The sequence below is a fragment of the Camelus ferus genome, chromosome 7 (assembly GCF_009834535.1).
Source record: "Camelus ferus isolate YT-003-E chromosome 7, BCGSAC_Cfer_1.0, whole genome shotgun sequence".
Lineage (NCBI taxonomy): Eukaryota > Metazoa > Chordata > Mammalia > Artiodactyla > Camelidae > Camelus > Camelus ferus.
In genome coordinates this window covers 59,764,471-59,785,980 of record NC_045702.1, presented here as the reverse complement: position 1 = coordinate 59,785,980, position 21,510 = coordinate 59,764,471, and the positions used below count along the sequence as shown (strand labels likewise).

Sequence of the window (21,510 nt, the reverse complement as noted above, 5' to 3'; positions counted from 1 at the left end):
AATGGCTGCTTTTTAGTACTCATCTTATACTGCCTATTTCTCATTCTTGCAGCACTCTCTCTGCTCCCTCAGCACCTCTTATGAATGGTTCTTTGTCACAGACTTCAAGCTTGAGCCATCTCTTTCAATTTCATTTTGACTGCCAGCTTCACCTGAGTGTCGTCTCCAGAGACTCAAATGTACCATGTTTAAAATACAGATCAGATCTTCCTCCTCTACCCTGCTGCTATTTTCTACTCAGAGGTATTCGTCGTTCAGTAGAACACACTAGAAAAGCTGAAAACACTCATAGGAATGTTAGATATCTCTGAACCTGTTCAGCACATAGCACAATGTTCTGCACATTTATCAGTACATGTATAATAAATTAGCAGCCTATTGCATAAAAAAGTCTTAACTCTATACTCAGGACCATTCATAACATGTCCTCACCCCCATCTCTACCCAAACCAAAATTATTTCCTATTATTCCTTAGGACAAATCCTCAGAGTCCACTGGGCTGTCCCCACTTCTCACCTTCCATCTAGGAATTCTGTGCTGATTTACACAGCCAGGTCTTTGCATGTTTTGCTTCCCACCTCCACCCCCACCCTGCCCCCGGCTTCCTTACCATCTATCAAAGTCTATGCATCTTTCAAGGCGGGTCCCATCACCTGTCCTTGATAATTCCTTCCTTGACCACATCAGACTAAGGTAACCACCAACACGCCATCCCCCCAGTCTCCAAATTCCTCTGGCACCTAACATCTGTACCACAGAATTTAGCACCTGGCTACATACTTGTTCTCTTTCTTTGGTATAAACAAGACAGAAAGCCAGTCTCTTTTCCAGGGATTCACAGACATGGTAAATTCCTCCTTGAGTTTTTCCCAAGAATGTGTCTTTGAGGAGGAATTTATCTTTTCTCTTTCTTTGGTTGGTGAAATCCATGTACCTCCCTGTGATACGATGTGTTTCCCCCTCTGTTTCAGTTGTCAGGAAGTTTAGAGCTGTTTCAGTACCAGATTGTGATAATAAGCTTATCTCAGGATCCTAGGTATTAGCTGTCTATTCTGCCTGCCCTGTTGTGTGTTTATTCTTAATTTTGCAGTATATTTAACTTGTAAGACAACGTTAAGTCCTTTTGGAAAAAGTGAGAAAATAGACTCTCAAATAAACAATTTTCTCCCCTTATTTTTTCATAATTTTCATTTTACTACCTGGATTTTGAGTCCTTGAGAACAGTCAGATCTTGTATTTCTGTTGATTTGCCGAAGTAGAAAAATGGCAGGTCCTTCATAAATCATTGCTGAAGAATGAATACTTTTGGATTTCCAGAGTGAAATAATGCACTTTGTTAAAGTAGGTTAGGTTATTTTAAATCGTGATGGAAAGACTTCCTAAAAATTACATAATTCTGACAAAGGGCCCTGAGCATGTCTGTTTTTGCTAGCATTTTGTTAAATATTTAAAATATCAGAAGAAGAAAAACACAATAAAAAGCTAAAGTTTTAGCTGCTGTAGTATCTAAGCATAACACTGAACACAGGCAGGAAGATTAATTAAATCAATAGTTTACTGCCGTTAACACTTACCGGATGACAGAGCGCTTTTTTTCCCACAACCCCAAAGCCCTGCTGGCTGCCTCTCTGAGAAACAGCATCAGGTGGCGTCAGACTGACTTTTTCTTCCCTTATCCTCCTTTACACTCCCCCTTCCCCTCCCTTCCTAACACAGGTAGCAAACATTAAAATTGGCTTTTAATAAAACTACCTGTGCCAGTCATCAAATTCTTTTCTTCCCTTTTTTGGGGGGGAGGAAGAAGGGGGTTCCTTTTTTAAGCTCACCCAGGGAGAATACTCTAACTTTGAAAGAAACCACAAGAATGCAGTCATCAAGTCACAGCCAGACTTCGCCAGTGTTCATCCTTCCTGTCCTTTTACCCCTGTCCCAGCCCCAACGCGCCCCCCCACCCCGCAAACAGTCACCCAGCAACACATACCTGTAGCTGCGAAGTATTTATACAGGCATGTGTGAATAATCCATGTAAGTACAAACGCTTTTGCGACTTAAAATTCAGCCAGCTGACGGGGCTTTGTCATTGTGTGAGAAGGGCTGGGTGAATCCTTTCTTCTGCGCTTTCAGCCAGAACGGGAATGCTTGCCTTTTCGTCTCAGAGATACCCTGCACGAGCTGCCTCCCCAGCCTTTTACTTCTAAGCACTACTGTTTGAGGAGAGAATGAGAATAACAAATAATAGACACAACTGTCCACATAATTATGAGATTCAAAAATACCTCTATTGCCCCTCTCCCTCATCTAACCTGCATTTTATGCCTGAAGTTGGAAGATAAACTAAAACTCACCTTTAGCCCCCAAAGTAGCTGTGTTTGGACCAAACCAATATAGCTCCAGCGTGGCCATCCTCATATGACCTCTTAAGCTTGCAAATTGTCCAGGGGTTCATAATTAACACTAAGTTATTTTCCCATGCCCATTTCACCTCATGCTTAGCTGGTGTTTCCATTTTGAATAGAAATTAATTTAAATTTGGCTTAGGTAAAACAAAATAAGGTAGGCAAAACTGTTGCAAAGCAGGAATTGTACCAAATATATTCTACATTTGAACTGAATGTTTTGAACTTCTGCTGCATGAGATTCTGTGCCAGTTCTCTCCACCATAAAGTAAACACTAGTGTCAGCTACCCTACTTTTAGATGTAATATAAAAGATGCATTGCATTTAAGACCAGGAGACACAGGGGTGAAGACCCACAACAACAACAAAAAAACTTGCCTTGGCCCTTTGACAATGTGCCCTTCACAGGTATGTACGACGTATATACAACAGTTGAATGTATGTGGTGTACGTTCAGTTGCTGAGCAAGAAGTAGAACTGAAAACTTAATTATTTAGATAATTTTACCATTAGACTTTAAACTCGCTTGTCCTTCTAACTTTTCAAGTCTTCAAGGCATGGATACAAGCACACTTCTAGCTGCTTCTACGTCCAGCCCATTATCATCCCTCCACACCCGCTAACCCTCAACGCCGATACCCATCCCTTCCCTCCTGCCTCCTGATACTGCCTCTCGCTGCCCTGACCAGTGTCTGTGTACTGAATGTTTCTTTCTCGAACTAACATTGTGCAGGATGGTAGAAGTAGAACTGGGGCAGCTCTTCTGAACTTGCTGGCATCCTTCTACAGCCGCGGAGCCTTCCAGAGAGAGACTGTCAGTCCACAGAACGGCCACTTGAATGGTGCTCATGAGCCGGTTGTACAGAGACCCTCTCTGTCCTGCCTCGACTCAAATATGCCAGGAGGCAGCACCTACTGAGAGAGCCCTAGCAGCTGAGATGAATGCAGACGGCAATTCAGAAGAGCACCCCTGCTTGCTGAGTGTTTTCACAATGATTCTGTACAGATTGACTTCACTGAAACGCCCGTTTTAAAGAACCACCTTTAGGTGGAGCTGATATTCGTAAAAATTGTGCCAGTGCAGGAAGTACTCCTTTTATGAATTAGGTAAAGCTTGTTTTTTCCATGGCTTTTAACACTTGAATACTAGTCAAAGCCTGTGAATATGTATACATTCTTTTATATGGATAATTATCCTCTTTATTGGTGGCGCCTCCTGGATTAGAAGGATTCTTCCATGCAAATAAGCAGTAGAGGAAGGTGGTGCAACAAAGAACACCTTTCATGTGGCTTCAGTACTTACTTTGCAGAACTTCTACCTTTATAGAGAGGCAGATGCCAAATTCTTGGATTTTTATAACCTTCTTTCTATTAGTTATTTTAAATTAACTAATTCAAATTGAAGTCCTTAAATGTATTTTCGGCACCCAAAATGCACGCAAACAACAGACCCATTACACACACTCTGGTAGGGATCGCTCACCCAGAGTGTTTGTGCCTGATTTCGAATTTCTCACCATGGTAGAAGCAGGTAAAGATATCAGTTGGGCATCATGAGTATTATTTTAATATTAGAAATTAAGATAAATACATGACACTTTCTGCTTTAGAGAAGGATCCTAAATTAAGTTGCAAATAATGTTTTCCAGCGATAGTACCAAATTCACACCACCTCTTTTGGCCCAAAAAAGATTTGGCTTATTTGGTTTGGTTTCTGAGTTTTGGTTTGTTTGCTTAAGCACTTTCTTTTTATGGTAGAGGCATCCATTTCTGTGTGAGCCTGAAGTTTTGGGGTCCTTTGGTGGTTTTTTTAAAAGTGATATTGTGGTCTCACATTGTAATATTTCCTGGAAGAACCAGCTGGCTGTTTATTTTAATTACTTCACAGGAACCCACAGGACAATTTTTGAAGGACATTTTCTTATTACTCATTGTTTAGTATTTTGGTTATGATTTTTTGCCCAACAGGATAGAATTTTCAAGGTAAGATTCCATTGGTTTTCCTTTTATTTCAGAATAAAAATGTAGAATTCTGTTAGTTTTCCGCATCCTCCCCACCTACCCATGTAAAACCCCGGCCCCACTCCCTGCCCCCTCCCCGACTCCAGAAGAAAGGTTCATGGTTTGGGTAAACATTTCTACTAAGTCAGCTCTGAAAGCTAATCATTTAGAGGCAAATGCAGGCCTCAAGAAGCACAGTGTTTGGAGGTGTTAGGAGGCATTTAACGCGAATCTTCCTACTCACCAACCTTCGAAACACTGAGGCCTATTAGGATGCCTAACGCTGCCTGGTGAGAGGGAAATAAACAGTATAGAGGAAAGTAAAACAAACATATTCCCTAGATGTGACTTTGGTGCACTTCTAACATCAGAAACACAGATTCACCTCTCATGAGATCATTTTACAGTTAACTGATTGGAAAAATATGCAGCTCTATTCATTGTCAGAAGTATACTTATAAAATCAGAGCTCAACCTAGAGATCGAGTCTTTATTGTGAAACGTTGATGGATGTTGTAACATTTCATTTTGAAGAGAGTTCGCCACCTGCCCCTCTTACATAAGTTTAATATATTTATTCCATCTCCAACTGGTCAAATAGGTGGTCTCTTACTGCTTTTATAATTTTACTTTCTCCCACTGAAAACCCCCCAGTACATTTCTATATGTGTATTTTGATGAAATACAAAGTAGGAAAAAAAATCACCGCGATATGAATCCCACAGACCACCAAGGAAGATGGCTTTAATTGTAATACTTAGTTTTGAATAACTCTTTGTTAAACTTCCACATGCTTTATTCCATTCAGCCCTTAACCACAGAACAGAGTCATAGAGTCACAAAGCCAGTGAGAATCCTTGAGGTCAGCTGCTCTGGTTTTCCATCTTACAGATGAAAAACTGATACGCAAGGATATTAAGCTAAATTCAAGTTGAATTTCCCAAGGTCTGTAGTTTTCCCACTTTCTCCTGCTGCTTCTGGTCCATGTGCTGCTTGTGTCGTCCCCATCGGTCAGGCAATAAAGTTTTAGTCCCTCACCCAAAGCTGTGGAGACATTCAGTGAGCTTGAACTGAACTCTTCGCCTTTTAGCATCGTTTTAGTCTGCTCTCTAAAGCTTAGCCTGCTTTAATAAACTCTGCTGCTAAAGGGCCAGGCCCATCCTGTCTCCTAGTTTTCAGGAGGGAGGGGTTTCTGTTAGTGTCACAGGGTGCTCAGGATGCCTGGAATTGTCTGGGGAACACCTTCAGGATCATATTTTTTAACTCTTTCTACAAGTTACATGGTGTGTGCTTAGTAAGTATTGGTTGAATTGAATGGGACAGCAGAGAGGAGAGGGAACAGATCTGCTCTTGCCATGAAGACTGAAGACCTTCCCTGAGTTTCACAGAGGACCACACGGGTCCAGCAAATAGAGGATGTGCTTAACAGCTAGAAAAACCGGAGAACCAAATGCGGCACCACCACTTACAACCTTCGTGGCCTTGGGAAAGTTCCTAGCTTTCCTGACTAGAATTTTCCTTTCTGTAAATACTGTCTACCTTACAGAGATTTTATGTGGATTAAATTAGACAATGTGTGTACAGAGTGAGGCGCACGCACACACCCAGCAATTCACCTTTCCCTGCCCTTCAGGTCTGTCTGGGAGGTGACTGAGAGCCTGCTTCTCCCCTCTGTCTGAGAGCCAGGGCGTTAGAAGCACACTGATCTGTGTCTGGATAGTCTAGCATTTTTGGCACAGCCCGGAAACTCATCTAAAACACCGGGTGTCGCAGTTTCACTTCACTGGCGTGTGTCACACATGCAGCAGTTTTCCTTTGCTTTTTTCTCTAACAGGCCCCTGATAGCAAACATGGCATTGGACAAGAGAACACACTGGTGAAGGGGGTTTTGCCTAGTGAAATTGGATTGTTTTGAAAAATGCTTTATATAGTAACACACGGTGGAATGATACTTAGTTTACTAAAGGGCCTTGAGTATTTTGCAGAGTAAATATTTCACATCACCAAGCTTCTGTAGCTTTAATATATACAAATGATAAGGATCCTTAAAAATCATTGGTCAAATTTGCCCCTACATTCTCCAGCTTTTCAAAACTTGCAGTGTTCTAAAGTCTGTGCTAATACAGTTATCAAGCTATCACAACTTAATGGATACAAGCGTATATGTGCCAAAATTCAAAAACAGAATCTTTAGACCCTTTTGATATATTTTATGAAAATGTTAATATTTCATGATATATGTGTTTATTATGAAATACTTTATATTAAGCATTTGAGACACATTTTCAATGAGATAGATCCATTTTCAAAGATAGAATGGAAAACTCCTCTAGCAAAAAAACTCCAATTTAATATTCAGAATAGCACTGCTAACTGTTGTAAGAGTGGCATCGCCCTGTGCCTGTACCCCATGCCGTTTTACCTTGGGAACTAGTGCTTCATAGATGTCAGTCCCCTTGGTTCCCTTAAAAGACTTCAATCCTAACCAAGACTTCTCCATCCTGTGAAATTATCAAGGTTAAATAAAGCCTTTGAAAACAGAAATCCTTCCCCCTTGCTCCAAATGTGCACAATCTGTAACTTAGAATTACTTGCACAGTGGCTTTCATAATGGAAGATTGTCTTGGAGGTTGGCTGGGGGGTGATAAGGTAGCTGAAAAGAAAAAAAAAAAAAACCTGGAGAATAATAGCATTTCAGTACAGTTCTGTTAAACATGAGAACATTGGGTTTTGGTAACATGAACAAAGCAGTTATTTCCAGATGTTTAAAATGTAGACTCCAGGATATCATACAGTTTTGACTAAGTTTCATAGCGAAGAAGCTACCAAAAGAAGAAAGAAACAACACTAGAGATGAACAGGATAATTTGAGAGAAATAACATCAAATAATATCAACTCCTTAGAAAACAACTCTTTAAAGCTGGATGGCTTTCAAATTGATGGAAGCGAGGACTGTAGATGAATTAGTTGTGTGTTCACCGCGTGTGTCTGTGCATCTGTGACCGGACCTGTGTGCGCTCAGTTACACCACCAGCTGGGTTATTGAGTGAAGATACTGAGAACTGACTTCTGAAAGCATGTATAACTCTTTCCACCCTTTGATTTTAGAAAAGTGTGTTCTGTTCTCTAATTAATAGTGACTGGCTAGCCATAACATCAAAAATTTGGGGCAGGAAAAATCTATTAAGAGTTAGAATTTAATATTCACAAGTGGTCAGTGAAGGACCAGCTACTCCACATTACCTTTTTTAATATTAATTTTTTAAAAGGGTATAATCATGCTACTTTAAGGTGTTATTGGGATATTCAGATTTTCTCAAAAAGGTCTGTTGAATCACCTACTCCAAACAGAGAGAGGAAGAAAAAAAGCCACATAAATAGCAAATAGGCAAATAATTTTAGCTCCAAATTACAGTGCACACATGGGATGTGATAAAAAATGTTGGCATTCAGGAGTTACAGAATGTTAAAATGTTACACTCTAAGGCTAATGTCCCTTTAATTTCTTTTGAGAGCTCCATGTCACATACTCTTTTTCAAAATATTTTCCCATTAGGTACTTCTTGAATTAAAAATCAGACTACATCCACCACTACACACATGCAATTTCCCATCTAAAATCTGTTGCTTTAATAGTCTTAAATTTGTGTTCGCTTTTAAGCAATACCAAAGCAAGGTAATTCATGGAAAGAGAAGTAGTCACTTATATAGTCACTACCTTAACAAATTTTTGCATTAGGTTTAGGGTTCGGGAGTTTTATTGTCTTCTCACTGATTTTTGTCACCTTGATTTCAGCACATGCATTTTGTGCATTTTACTTTCACTCACAGTACATCTTGGGAGTTCGGTTGAATATTTGGAGCTGATTCCCCACAGATGCATTCTTAGAACATTTTCTGCAGACAGGATTTGATTGTTCATGTTGTATGTTATCGTTTTTTGATCTTATTACTCTGGCCTGTACAGGCATTCACTTGAACCCATGAAGAGAGTACAGACAGCTGACTGGATGAAGAAGACATTGGGGAAAAAAACTCCCATTGTTTAGATTTCTGTCAGAGGATATAAGAATACTTAATTTCTTTTATCTCTAGGGCTTTCATTATCATTTAAATTTCATTTTACATTAATTGATCAGGGATTAGTAAAGCCATTATGCAGAAATTAGAATAAGACAAGCCAGATGGAATGAATAATTCATGAAATCCAATTACGTTTTATTTCTGGTATACTTTCAAACTTGCCTCTGACTTCTGTGCTATTTTGATGTGACAATATTCATTGGAAATGAAGAGTGCCATTTTAATTTATTGTATCCCTCCGGGGTGGAAGCATTTGTATGCAGTGGGGGTGTGCTAATGCATTCCCCACAAAACACCAGTTTCAGTGCTCTTAGAAATACTGGGAAATCTGGAAAATGTGGTTCACCTTTATGAAATTTCGGGGCAGTGTACTGAGCCCCACCAGTCCACCTGATTTGGCTGAACTGACCCTAGATAGAAATAGACCAGTCTCAAAGCGCTGAGATTTTTTTCACCTTTCAGAACAGCTACAAATCCCTTTAAAATACATAGCCCCATTCCCGCCGCAAAGGAACCATTCAAGAATATGGCCTAGAGATAGACTGAAAGCAGAGTTGCAGCTACAGAAAACGACCACGAGGTGGCAGGCGTTGCCTTCAGTGCAAAGGGTTCCGGGTCCACGGGACCACCGGGGCTTCCAGAGCCTTCCCAGTGGGTCTGATCCCGGCAGGCAGAGCGTGGTTGGGTTCGGGCCGCGAACGATTCTCAGAGCCTAGCCCGGCGAGAATCCCAGCTAATGGGTATCCCCGTCCACCTGTCTAGAATGTCGCGCACGACTGTGTCTGAAACCTCCTCCCCCTGCCCGTCCCAGCCCCCAGCCCCTTAAGAGTCCCTCCCCCCATCCTCCCCACCCCCGGTATTTATTTATGCCAGTGGACAGTTCTAGTAACATTAAAGCTGCGGTTCACCTTCTCTAGGACTTTCATCTCGGGAAGTTTTATGACACTTTGTGAATGTGCAAAGTTTTTAATTAGGCTCGCTAGACAGCCCGAGGCAGCAGCAGCGCCACAGAGTCTTCACGGTCTCTCTGCTTTACAGCACAACAAGCCGCTCTACTCCTTTGAAGACAATGCAGACTATGTGTACGATGTCATGTGGTCCCCTGTGCATCCCGCGCTCTTTGCCTGCGTGGACGGGATGGGGCGCTTGGACCTCTGGAACCTCAACAATGACACCGAGGTGAGCGGCGGCGCAGGCGCCGGGCCGGGCGGGCTGGGAGGGGGGCGTCGTCGGCCTCTCTCCCATCTCCCTCTCTCTCCAAAAAGGCCTATTTTGGGCAGACCCTCCAATTGCAGCCGGGCTGCCCGACCCCCCATCCTAGACTGCTCTGTAGGGAATTGGCAGATGCATTGGCCAAAAATCACTTAATCTCACTTCATCCCTAAACTGTGACAGAATCCTGGACAATTGACGACCCTTCTTTGCAAAGAGCAAAACCATACGTGTTCACGCCTTTCACTGCGGGAAAGGACACTCAGGCAGATTTCAGAGCGTGTTGAAATAACTATTGGCAAACACTTGGGAAAGTAAGCTCTTGTGGACGCTGACTTGAGATTGGGCTTTTAAAAAGGGCTATTTGCCAGTGTTTGCTATTTGCAGGATTTCTGTTTTAAATCCAAAAGGTGATTCTGTTGACTGTTTATGTTTAGATTTGTCCTCCATTTGAATTTTACAAGGTGAATAATCCTTGTCTAAGATATTGGATTCACAGGCAGACTTTTACAGTAGTTTCTAACTCTGAACATGCATGTTAAACTCAGTATTTTTTAATGAAGATTTTATCGTGTCGCATTTAGAGTACTTCACAAGTGAAAAATAGCCAGTTTTTTTTTCCCAAAAATCAGTTGACAATAAGGTAACATTCTTTTAAAAAATTATGCTGTATATATATTTATGTCGTAAAAATTATACCATGTGCATTTTTCCTTTTTCTGTTCTCAAAATTGTTGAGGTGCTAACTCAGCTACTAGGGTTTTTGGTTGGGTTTGTTTTTTTTTTTAAACATGAATGTTAAATGTCCTTAAGTTTAATACAATAAAATGGTCTTGTCACCGTCTCCTGGTCTGTGATTCAGGGCAGTTCTCCATCAATAAGAATAGACAGGTAAGAAGAACAAGTGTTGAAAACTACATGTCAAGTGGAGAACAAGAGAGGGGTCTTTTGAAGTGTTCTGAGCAGGAAGCGGCTCAGCCTTTTTAATTAGGAAGCCTAAAGCTGGAGGATATGAGGAGGAGCGGGTTCCCTTGTATTTTTTGTGGGAGGGGGCAGGGAAATATCCTTCAGGTGTTATTGTTGAGTCATTGTATCTTGCAAGATTACATAGACTTAAAATCACTGCCACATAGTTGTCTTTAAAAAAAAAAAAACCTTTCAGTTTAGGACCTGTGTCTAATAAACATGTCTGGTTTTGGCTTTTTGGCTGCACGAACTGAGTGTAAGGACAAGAGTTATGTGAGGAAGCATCTTTGAAAATAATCAAAAGGCATGAATACGTGCAGTGCCCATCATTTCAGATGCTGAAATGTTTATAACATTATTGCTTTTAATAGAGGGTGTTGTTAGTCTACAGGGTAATGGTTTCCCATAGTCTTTCATCACTATTGATTAGAGTCATATTGCTTCTGTTTACTAGAATAAACTCATTCACCTAAAACAATGAAAAAATAGAGGCTTTCCAAATTGATTTAGGAGACAACCCCCACCCATTAGAAATCAGTTTTAGTAGAAGTGACATTAAGGGTGATGTTCAGCTACGATGCAGTGGAGTGAGTGTTCTACCAACTCCTTAATAATTTCTCCATAAGTGTTTTTGTTTAGTTTTTTAATTTGCTTTTTAGGTAAAACAAAATTAATGCTCAGCATCACCTAACGTGATTTTTCCCTTGCCTCCCTCTAGACAACCACGTAAATGCTTTATAGCTAAACATTTAAAAAAATTGTTACTTAGCATGCAAATCCTCTAGTTTTGCAGTGAACATAATTCTGATTTCACAATAATAGTAGATATATTGAGCCGGATTCAAATCCTGTAATAACTAAACACTTTTAAAAACCCTCATCATTTTTGCCTTCTATCAGGTTGAACAAGATTTTTCAAATATTTGTCCGATTAGGAACTAGATTTGCTTTAAAAAAAAAAAAAAAACAAAAAAAAACCCCAGAACCTGAATTCTGTGTTGCTTTGCCGTTGTTCAAAATACTGTGCTTTTAAACTGAGTTGTCCCAGCTGCTCCTAAGTAGGGATAACTTCAGTATCACTGACCTCTACAAATGTAGTGAGGTGTGTGTATATATCCTGTCTTTGCAGTTAAAATGATTGCACCTTGAAAAAATGAAAATATTTGTAAAACTGCAATACGAGGATAAGAAAGAAACAATATATATATGGGTTATTTTTATTACAGATTCATCAGCTTTTGAAAGGTCATTACCGGTCAAACTAATGAAATATATTTTTGTTATTTCCTTCATGCATTCAATAATTCTTATAGCACATACGTCAAATAGATTGAATCTTTTTTTTTTTTTTTACCATTTACTATATCTATGAAAAGAAATTTTTAAATGGTTAAAATATTAGTTGCTTCAGTTTGCTACATTACTTAATTCCAAGTAGATAAAATTCTTTAAAACATTTTAGGCATAATTTAAAATGTATCAAACATGAGTTTATTTCTTTTTATCATATTTATATTAAGATTAAATACTTTTTATTCAATTTTAGTGGTTGTTCATAGATAAAATCTGGTATTGACTAGAGTTAGGTAACTATGACCCTGTATGAGCTCTCTAAATTATGGAGTTAAGAGTTAACTCTGAAAACCCTACAGCTGAATCTCAGATTTGTTTCTGAGTTGCACACTAACAATACAGTGTATTGACAGAATTATGGCCCATCTAAATTCACATTGTTTTGGCCTTTGAAGAGTTTGGTTAAAAATTCAGGCTCTAGCCCTGCATAGTAGGTACCTTTACTGTAGAAATTGTGTATTTAAAAAAAATTAATGAGCTGGGGACTTTTGCTTTACATTTCTGCTCACAATTGACATACAGTGATTTAAGCAGGTAAAAGAATTTTTATTGATTTCAAGATTAAGTTTAAACATAGATTCTTACATATGATGGAGTTTTTATTGCTATTTTAAAGATAGGCATTGGGTCAATACTCTCATATAAACAGATGGTTTCAATTCCCTGAATAACAGAATGCCGGGGGAGCTAAGGCACAGTACATGTCGTGTTTCCATCCTAACCGGACATGTTTATTAGACACAGGTCTTAAACAGTGGTGTAAGATGATGTTGGTGGCCGTCTTTTCACTATGTATTTTTTTTTGTTTGTTTTAACATTTACCTTGTTCTTTTTTAATGGCCTGCTGTCATTTCCTATTCAACATTACAGTAGAAGGCTCAGAGATCTGATCTTTCTATCGGTTATAAACCTCCAGTCTTAAAGACAAGAGTTTACACAACTGATGATGAAAGAGAGGTAGACCCACTAAAATTCTTTTTCCAAACACTAAGGTTCTTGTAGCAAATACTGTAGGTTCCATTTCAGCACCTCCGGCTCACTTTCATAACGATTGTTACTGTAATTAGCAACGTTGTCCGATTTCAGGTGTTTATTAAAGGAGACAGAAGGCTTTTTCTACAAGTGAGTGCTCCATTCTGTCAGGATATCACCCTGAGGACATTTCCAAAGTTATGGAGCACTTCCTACACCTTGGTGTTGCTGGGAGGAAGAAAAATGGGGGGAAAAAGAAGAAAAAAAAAAGAGGGGAATTTGATTTTTTTGAAGTTTTTCACCTGCTTACTTTTCCTCCTTCTGAGCATCCCCTACCCAATGAGGTTTTGAGGCATCAATAAATCTTTTTCCCCCTGAAGATACATATCAATATGACTTTTATTCCATCATACACCCCATTCCTGCCTTTTATAGTATCCTTAATCTTCGTAAATCCCGAAATCTCCCTCTCCACCGATCCATAAATCATGACCTGATCAAGAAATAATCACGTTTAGCTGCTGTTTGTATGTTGTGTGTGTATTCTGCATAATCTGAAGGATTGATGTCACTTGCTGCCCACTGACTGTGGAGAAAGACTCTCCCTCTTTTCCTTTTTGTTAAAGTGTCTCTTCTCTCAACCCCTTAATTCAGTGGAGCATATGATTTAAGAACAATGAATCCTTTTCACCCCGCACAGGGGATGTACGTTACTTCATGCACATGAAGGCAGTGGTGACTCACCAGCTAAACCTATCATTGTCAGTTCGTATATTTAAATTCATATTCAGAGGTTCTTTGTTTCTGTTGTCCCCTTTGGCAGGTTCCGACAGCAAGTGTGGCCATTGAGGGGGCGTCCGCCCTAAACCGCGTTCGTTGGGCTCAAGGTGGCAAAGAAGTTGCTGTTGGGGACTCAGAAGGCCGTATTTGGATCTATGACGTTGGAGAGGTACCTGTTACTTGGTTTCGGTGTTTTTTGGTTTTGGGGTTTGTTTGTTTTCTATTTGTATATCTAGTTGAAAGACGTAGAGAAATTACTGACAAGACCTCATGGGCCATGAGAACCCTCTTGAAGTGCGTTTGCAAATTTCCACTGACTTCAGCGGGAGTTTAGTGAGACCTCCTCAGGGCCTAATCTGGTCTTCCGTCCCCACGCACAGGACCCTTTAGTTAATGATCTAGGCTCCTTCCAGAATGCTGTGGAATCCCCAGCTACCCTGTGGTGAAGCATGCACTTCCCACCAATTTCATGAGAATGAGAAGTTTGCCAGATCATCATGCTAACATCGACAGTGGAATTTGTTGTTTACTTTGAAAAGTCAAGCTTTAGTGGGTATGTTCAATTAAAAGGTATATCATTACTCTTGAATTAAAATGTAGTCAGTTAAGGCTACGGCAAATCAGAACTTCATACCGTCTTTATGATATTCAAAGTTTTATTATATGAAATGTATACTCTGGTATATCTTGTTACATGATATGTAAAGTATTTCTGAATATCTTGGCACATATCAGAAAAACTATCTTTTATTTCAGATAAGTCTTCTTGAATTTTTATACTGTATTTAATATTACATTATCAGTCATACACCACCATATCTATTGATTTTTACTCTCTGAGAAAGTGTTGATAAAAGCCTTCATTTCTGATGAGGTTAAAGAATTTTTTCTGAAAGACAAAGAAAATATTGACCTTTAAAGGAAAAAAAAAAAAAAGAGAGTGTTGTGTAATGCTTTTTTGGTGTAATATGAATCTAATGTTTGCATTCTGGGGGAAAATGTACCACATTTGTATGCATAATGTCCTAGACCCAGGAAGTGCTCTGTGAGTGCCTGGTGGATGGGCTTAGCTGGTCACGCTGAGAAGGATTCTTTATGATTTTATCCATGAGGTTTGTTCTGTAATAGAACTTTTTGATGATCTATCCTGCTGTGTGGTAGAGATAGTTGTGTTGAAACAAACTGGATTTTGTGTGCGTGTGTGTGTGCGTGCATGTGTATTTTAATTCGGCCAGAGACAGAAACTGAATGACTTCAGAAATGGGAATTTTCTGTTTGGGAATGCACAACTCTTAGGTAAAACAGCTAGAAGAGTCTCTTGGTTTTACTGCGTGCTCCCCCCCTTAACTCCTCCTGATGCCACAAGCTGAGTCATTCGGACAGTGACAAAGACTCTGTTAATATTTATCTCCAGCGGTGAGGGTGCAAATGGTCCGATGACTACTGACGTAGTTTGGAGTCTTTGGGAAAGAGAGTATAACCTCTGAATTGAAAATATTGCCAGTAGTTTTAAAGCAGTATTTTCTTCAATGAATATTTATAGTCAATGCATCTTTTTATTAAAATAAAATTAAACAACAAAAACAAATACATTGGCTCATTTACTAAAAAATTTAAAAGGCAGCAAAGAAGAATATAAAGAAACAAAAAGGTTTCTCTCTTTCTCTGAAACAAGTATAACTGCAAGAGAGAAATAAATGTGGAGACACACTCAGAGATGAAATGGCAGAAAATAGATGAAATTTAAAAACTCTTTTCTCTACCTCCCTTGCTTATACATAATGTCCCTTAACTCTCAAGATTATATGCAGCATTAATTGTTTTATCCAAGAGGGCTGAAAAGCAGAATAGTTTAACAATCTGGTTTATTTAAAGAAAGGCATTTTGACAGTATCTGTTGACCACAAATAATTTGTGGTCATGTATACATGTATATAATATATAATATACATTCACACACCCCATCTCTAGGCAATAAGAAAACACAACATAACATACATATATAGAATTTTCTGCAGTAAAGTGATTTTATAGCCGTTGGACAGAATTACTTGAATATGACTCATATTTGGGGAGTATATATGATTTTGCAGAAGTTGCTTTGGCTGATATGTGGTTGCTAAAATGTCTTTCTGGGTCACTGTCATCATTTCTAAATGGTAAAGTGTTGTTACACTCGTATTTCTACTCTTGTACAAGCAGGTCAGGCTGGTTTTCATTTTTGTGTTATTGCCCTTACTTTCCTAAGTGATATTACAGACTATAGAAATGTCTGCAGCTCTGGGCCGGTCTCCCCTATTGTCTGGAGTCTAGACAGGCCATAGAAAAATCTCCGTGGCGTACAATAGGCTGAACAATGTGTAGGCTTGTTTATCCCTACAAATTCACTACCAGGAAAAAAAAGGGGGGAGGGTTATACTATTTTATTGAGAGTAGGTAATATTATAATCTTCTAGTCCTTTTCTGAAAGACCAAAAATCAAGGCAGGCTTTACGTTTGAACAGTTCTGTTTTGTCTGATCTTATACAAAGCAATCTATAGCTCAGAAAAACTCAGGCTTAATAATTTTGTCATGACTAGCTTTTTTCCTAAGTATTTTTGTAAGGCATTTACAAGTTTATCTCATATTTATCTGGGGGGAGAAATAAAGGGGTGCTTTTCTGTTTCTGCTTGCTCACTTCTATACCCTGTTCTAAATCTCTGAAGACCAGTTCTATGGAGGTTCCACGTACTACGAGGAAAGATGACTTTCCTCCGGCTGAGCTTAACTGAAGCCCACTTCTGAGAGATGGCAGGTTGCTTCATAGCAAACACCGCCATTATTGTAATTACTGCTGTCTTGCTCACCAACCTAGAACTGACGGAGCATAACTGTACTAGGAGGAGAAGGGCACCCTGTAAACAGTGCACCCCTCTCCCAGCCTTCCAAATCCCCTGCCCTGCAGAAAGCCAGACAGAGTGCCTTCACGGCAACCTGGCCCATTTAGAATTCAAGGTCAAATCCAAGACTGGCATACAGCTGACAAGAGGGAATGAGCTTGAGCAGGAAGGGATTTCAAGAAGAAAAAATATAGAGGAAAAGAAAAAATATGTTATCGAGGATCAAATTGCCAGAAGACTGTGCTACCATTATCTGTATTCAAAATTGGTCCTCCGGTCTGCATTAAAACAGAACCTCTCACCAGGGTCATGCTGGCCTTTGGATGGAAAGCCTTGCTTTGTGGAACCCTCTAGGAGAAGATGAAACACTTTCAGATAAGCCTTATAATGCAATGTGTATAAGAAAGGAAGTGGTTGTTTTTAGAGGACACTTTGTCCATCCATGTTCCTTGGGACCTCAGTACTTTCAATCAGTGTCTGTCTATGGGAAGACACCTCACATTCATTCTTTCATGGTTTATTTGACTGAGAACTCTGTTAGGCTGAGGAGAACGGAGTGGGCAGCAGGCTATCTTTTGCCAAGGTCTCATTTCAGAGTGAGGTTGGCTTCATGGTTGTGCCCCGTGCAGAGGAGCCCTGAGCTTCGTTTCATATTCTGCTGTCATTGTCTTGCAACTGTTAAGACATTTTTCAATAGTGTGCTTATCTTTTCATTTTTGCACTGGGCCCCACAAATTCTGTAGTCAATTCTATCCACAAGAGTATTGCTCTTAATACACTCACAGTACAAATCAGAAATGAAAATTTTTGAGATATGGTTACATGTTGTACATGCCATATGATCTTGTTATTATTACCTATTCTTTAAGACTTTAAAAATGTTGAATGAGACTAGGAATGACTATTTTGAGATCCATGAAAATAGAGCTGAAGCGATACTGGATATTCTAATTCACCTCCCCAGAACTCTTTTGATCACATCATTCTTTTAACTGAAAGTGTAATACAGTTTTGGGAAGGACCTCTATGATGCCTGCTTCAGTTGGAGTTGAGAGGGACAGCCCTTCTCCATCCACCTGGTTGTCTAGAACTCCCTGGTAAGAGACTCCTGTGACTGACAATGGAGACACCTCCATTCAAGTCCAGGTAGATGCACCTTCCTGTGAGACCTGACACTCAGCCAGAAGGGCACTGCAGAAAGGGACTCTGGTGTCACCAGCCGTTAACAATCGTCTGCCTCATCTGTCCCAGCTGAGGCTGCAGCTGCTGCAGGGAGTCCCAGCACGGTGCCCCCATGATCATGCCTCCTCCATTATGTACGATTATCCTCCATGACTTTTAAAATGATGGCAGAGAGCAGTGGCTTGAATCCAGATTTACTGATGCAATTTATTATGAACTTCTGAAGTGGTAAACAGAGGATTGTCTACGAGCTGGCTGAAATCACCAGATTGAGTTTGTCCATCCTCTTTTTTTTGTTGTTGTTACATTTAAATGGCAGAGGCATGAGTAATATCTCAGGGCCTATGACTAAGGAGGTAAAATATAAAACCACAGTGTTTTCAGGTAGGCCACATGATGCTTTGTTTATATAGCACACATTTTTGGTTGTTTGATTTCAGCATTGTGTCTGGAAAACATACTGTACACATTTATTTTCACAGATAGGGGTCTATTTGTAGAACAGGTGCTCAACTCCTATTAGCATAAATGGAAGTTACGTGAATTCAGTGGAAGACAGAGAAGACCCTTTTTATTATTTGGCTATAATTTTTATTCTATTCATGTATCTTAAAAGTGACTTAAATACACAGTGGTTGCATGCACCATTTAAATTTTCTGAGATCTAAATTTTAAAATGAGCCTAGCTCTTGAATAAGTTTTGAGGATTGTGCTCCCCAAACTGTGAGATGTAGTCTATTTGTTTTGGAGCTGTATGGTCCCATTCAATTAATTGAAAGATGGGTAAGATAACAAGTCATAAATTAACTACAAATACAACCTGAAAATGTTGGGTGCGTTCTTCTTCAGAATACACTCATAGAGACCTGTTAATCATTGTTGGATTTTTTTAAAATGATGTGTGAACACACATATTAAGAAGTAAAAATAAAAATTACTCACTGCCGTGGCTCCTTTACCGAATAGCAAGCTTTTCTATATATACACATATATATGGAACTATTGTAACAGCACATGGGCCAATGAATATAGAATTATACATGTGTCCTAATGATTGACAGTCAGCCTATCTACCTGTCTTTCTTGCAGATGTGTTTTAGAGAAAGCCCGTTGTCATTGTCTCTGCTTCAGTGCTGTCAAACAGATGCAGCTGTCATAAATATCCCCTAACAACTATGTTTGCTGCTTATCTGAATTAGTTAGAATGCTGTTTGCAGCTCCAGTTTTGAAAGAAGCAGTTTATCTTCCACCTCCTATTCATTCCTTTTCTCCATTAACCTCTTCAAGGGAAGATTTTGTTTTCAGTTATGATAAATACACATAAGTTTCAAATCCCTGGTTTTATTTCTACAGTAGTCAAATGATAAAATTCCAAAATCGTTTTCAGCTTAAAGTAGAATTTGAAAAATAGAATGGCAACTTAAAACTGTAATGTGGGAGATGACTAAATCTTCCTGTGCTAGCTTTGTTTGGTATCCCATTCACTAATCACCCAAGGAAATGTGCATTAATCTTTAAATTTTAACCCTGAACTTTGGCAGCATTTCATGTAGCTTGTTTGATGTGACTGGGGCCAAAAGAATGACAGTCATTTTATTATAGATTTCAGTAAATATAATAAATTGGACATTTGTCAATGTTAAAATGGCCTTGAAAAACTCGGAAAAGAAAAAAATGCAGAATATGAGAGATCAAATGCAACTGCTAACTCCATAAAGCATGATTTTAAATGTTCACTTGAACATATTTTAAAGCTGAAATTGAAAATTAGAATGAAAAGTTTATTTGGAGTCTCAACAGGAAAAATGACCCATGATGTATTTTAGAGTGATGGTCAAGGTGCAGTGTACAAAGACTATTAACAAGTGCCTCAAACTGTTCTCCTAGCCAGCTAGAACAAGAATAAGAGGAGATTTGATGAGCCATTTTTCTTGTACTTTAAATAGCAGTTCAATATAGGAGCATCTGATAAACTTAGAAGTATTGGCAGTTAGAGTGGGTTTGAGTGACACAGAATAAGTACCATTTATGGTTTTTAAGTGGATTACACTTAGGCAGTAACCGTTTGCTTTGTGGAACTACTTCGTGTTTTCCAGTAGGACAGTGCCTGCATCCACTTTCCACAGGAATTTGTGCCCTGAATATAAATAATTACCCTCCATGGGGTGTGGGTGGGGGTGCAAGACACAAAGTAGGAAGTTAAACTGAAATTTGGGGGTTAATTCAAATAAGAGTTCCTTAATAAAAAAGAACCGCACTTGAAATCAGTCGATTTAATTCTTGTGCTTTATGAAGGCCATTATCCCCAGCTGAGGACGAGCCTGACAGCCTCCAGAAGAGGAGGGCAGAGCTAGGCTCAGCTTCCCCTAGTCCAGGTATAATCACCCGAAAGTCTTGTGTTTCTCATTAAGTGAGTGTGGCCATAAGTTGCCAGACTTTTGAAGGTCTTTGCAAGTACTGGCTGCTGCTTCAGTGGATAAACAATTATGTTTTCATTAGCTGATGCTAAACACGTCTTTTGACTTTTCCCTCCATGGAAAAGCCAAGACTTTGGCATAAAGGATTCTGTGATGACAAACATTCAGATAAAAACTGAAAATCCAACTTAGTTCTACCAGTAATATCTAGATATTTGATGATATAGAAACAAAACATCAGGACTTTCCAGTTTTTAACCTGGACTTTTATTATCATAGCCACAAACTCGTGCCGTTAGCTCAAAAAGCACAAAGGCATATTTGTGTGGGCAGATCTGGAGTGCTAATATAATTATATAAAATAAGCTACTTTCAAGTAATATATTAATTCATTTCCTTGTCATAATAGATTATATATATTTGAAATAAAGTAATCTGGTTTAAATGTATGATTATAACTTTAGCACTAACTTGATTTCTTCTAGGAAAGTGTTTAAAAAGAAAAAAGTGCTATTCCAATTAATGTTATAATTATTCATCTTATAGTGAATGCAAGAGCAGTGGCTTTTATTTTGATAGTTACATATGTAAAAGGCCATGATTAAACTAATTATTATATAGTGTGCTTATTCAGGTAGCAACAGTTCATAAAAATGGATTTAATATTTTCAAGCCACTTTTTTTTTCTGAATTGATAAGAAAATACTTATGACTTTTATGTATTATGGAGTAGTTGATTAAGTGAAAAGAAAACTCTCATATCTAATTTTATAAAAGCCAAATTAATGTGTACATGGTAATTTGCAATATTCAATGAAATTAATATATTCCCATTTTGGTGATAAATGGTCTGTGAATATAAACCTTCTGAAACAAGTATCGGTTTGTGTAATTAATCATCTTTATGATTCTTCTATGGTTTCAAACTGTCATCTTCAATAGCGGTTTGGATTTTCAAGCAGTTGTTAATTATAGTGTTAATTTTTTTTCTGTCTGACAAAATTGTGTTTAGTTTTAGAATTTCAAAACTGCTAAATTTTATCTTGAAAAATTACTGCTTAGAACAGTAGCCTCAAATCACAGCTTAGACCAGCCAAGCATGAAGCTGCTTCAGTCATATGTGAGTCTCGATGAACATGGGCCTGTATTGAAATGAAGTTATTTGTTTCTTCTCTGTGTGTATTACTCTCGGTATATCGAAAACATAACATGAAATCAAATAGCTGCCTATAAATGTTTATGTGTAAATATTTATATGCCATCTA

General features: G+C 38.8%; 1 protein-coding gene across 3 annotated transcripts in view; it reads left to right on the top strand.

The window, feature by feature from the left end:
• The window catches only part of DYNC1I1 (dynein cytoplasmic 1 intermediate chain 1), a 378,042-nt gene that overhangs the window by 334,946 nt on the left and 21,586 nt on the right, over positions 1 to 21,510 (top strand). For all 3 annotated transcript variants that reach the window (XM_006178522.3, XM_032483976.1, XM_032483975.1), the window contains 2 exons: positions 9,522 to 9,662; positions 13,810 to 13,935. In XM_006178522.3, the coding sequence (XP_006178584.1) occupies positions 9,522 to 9,662; positions 13,810 to 13,935 (267 nt within the window). The remainder of the gene's footprint in view (positions 1 to 9,521; positions 9,663 to 13,809; positions 13,936 to 21,510) is intronic.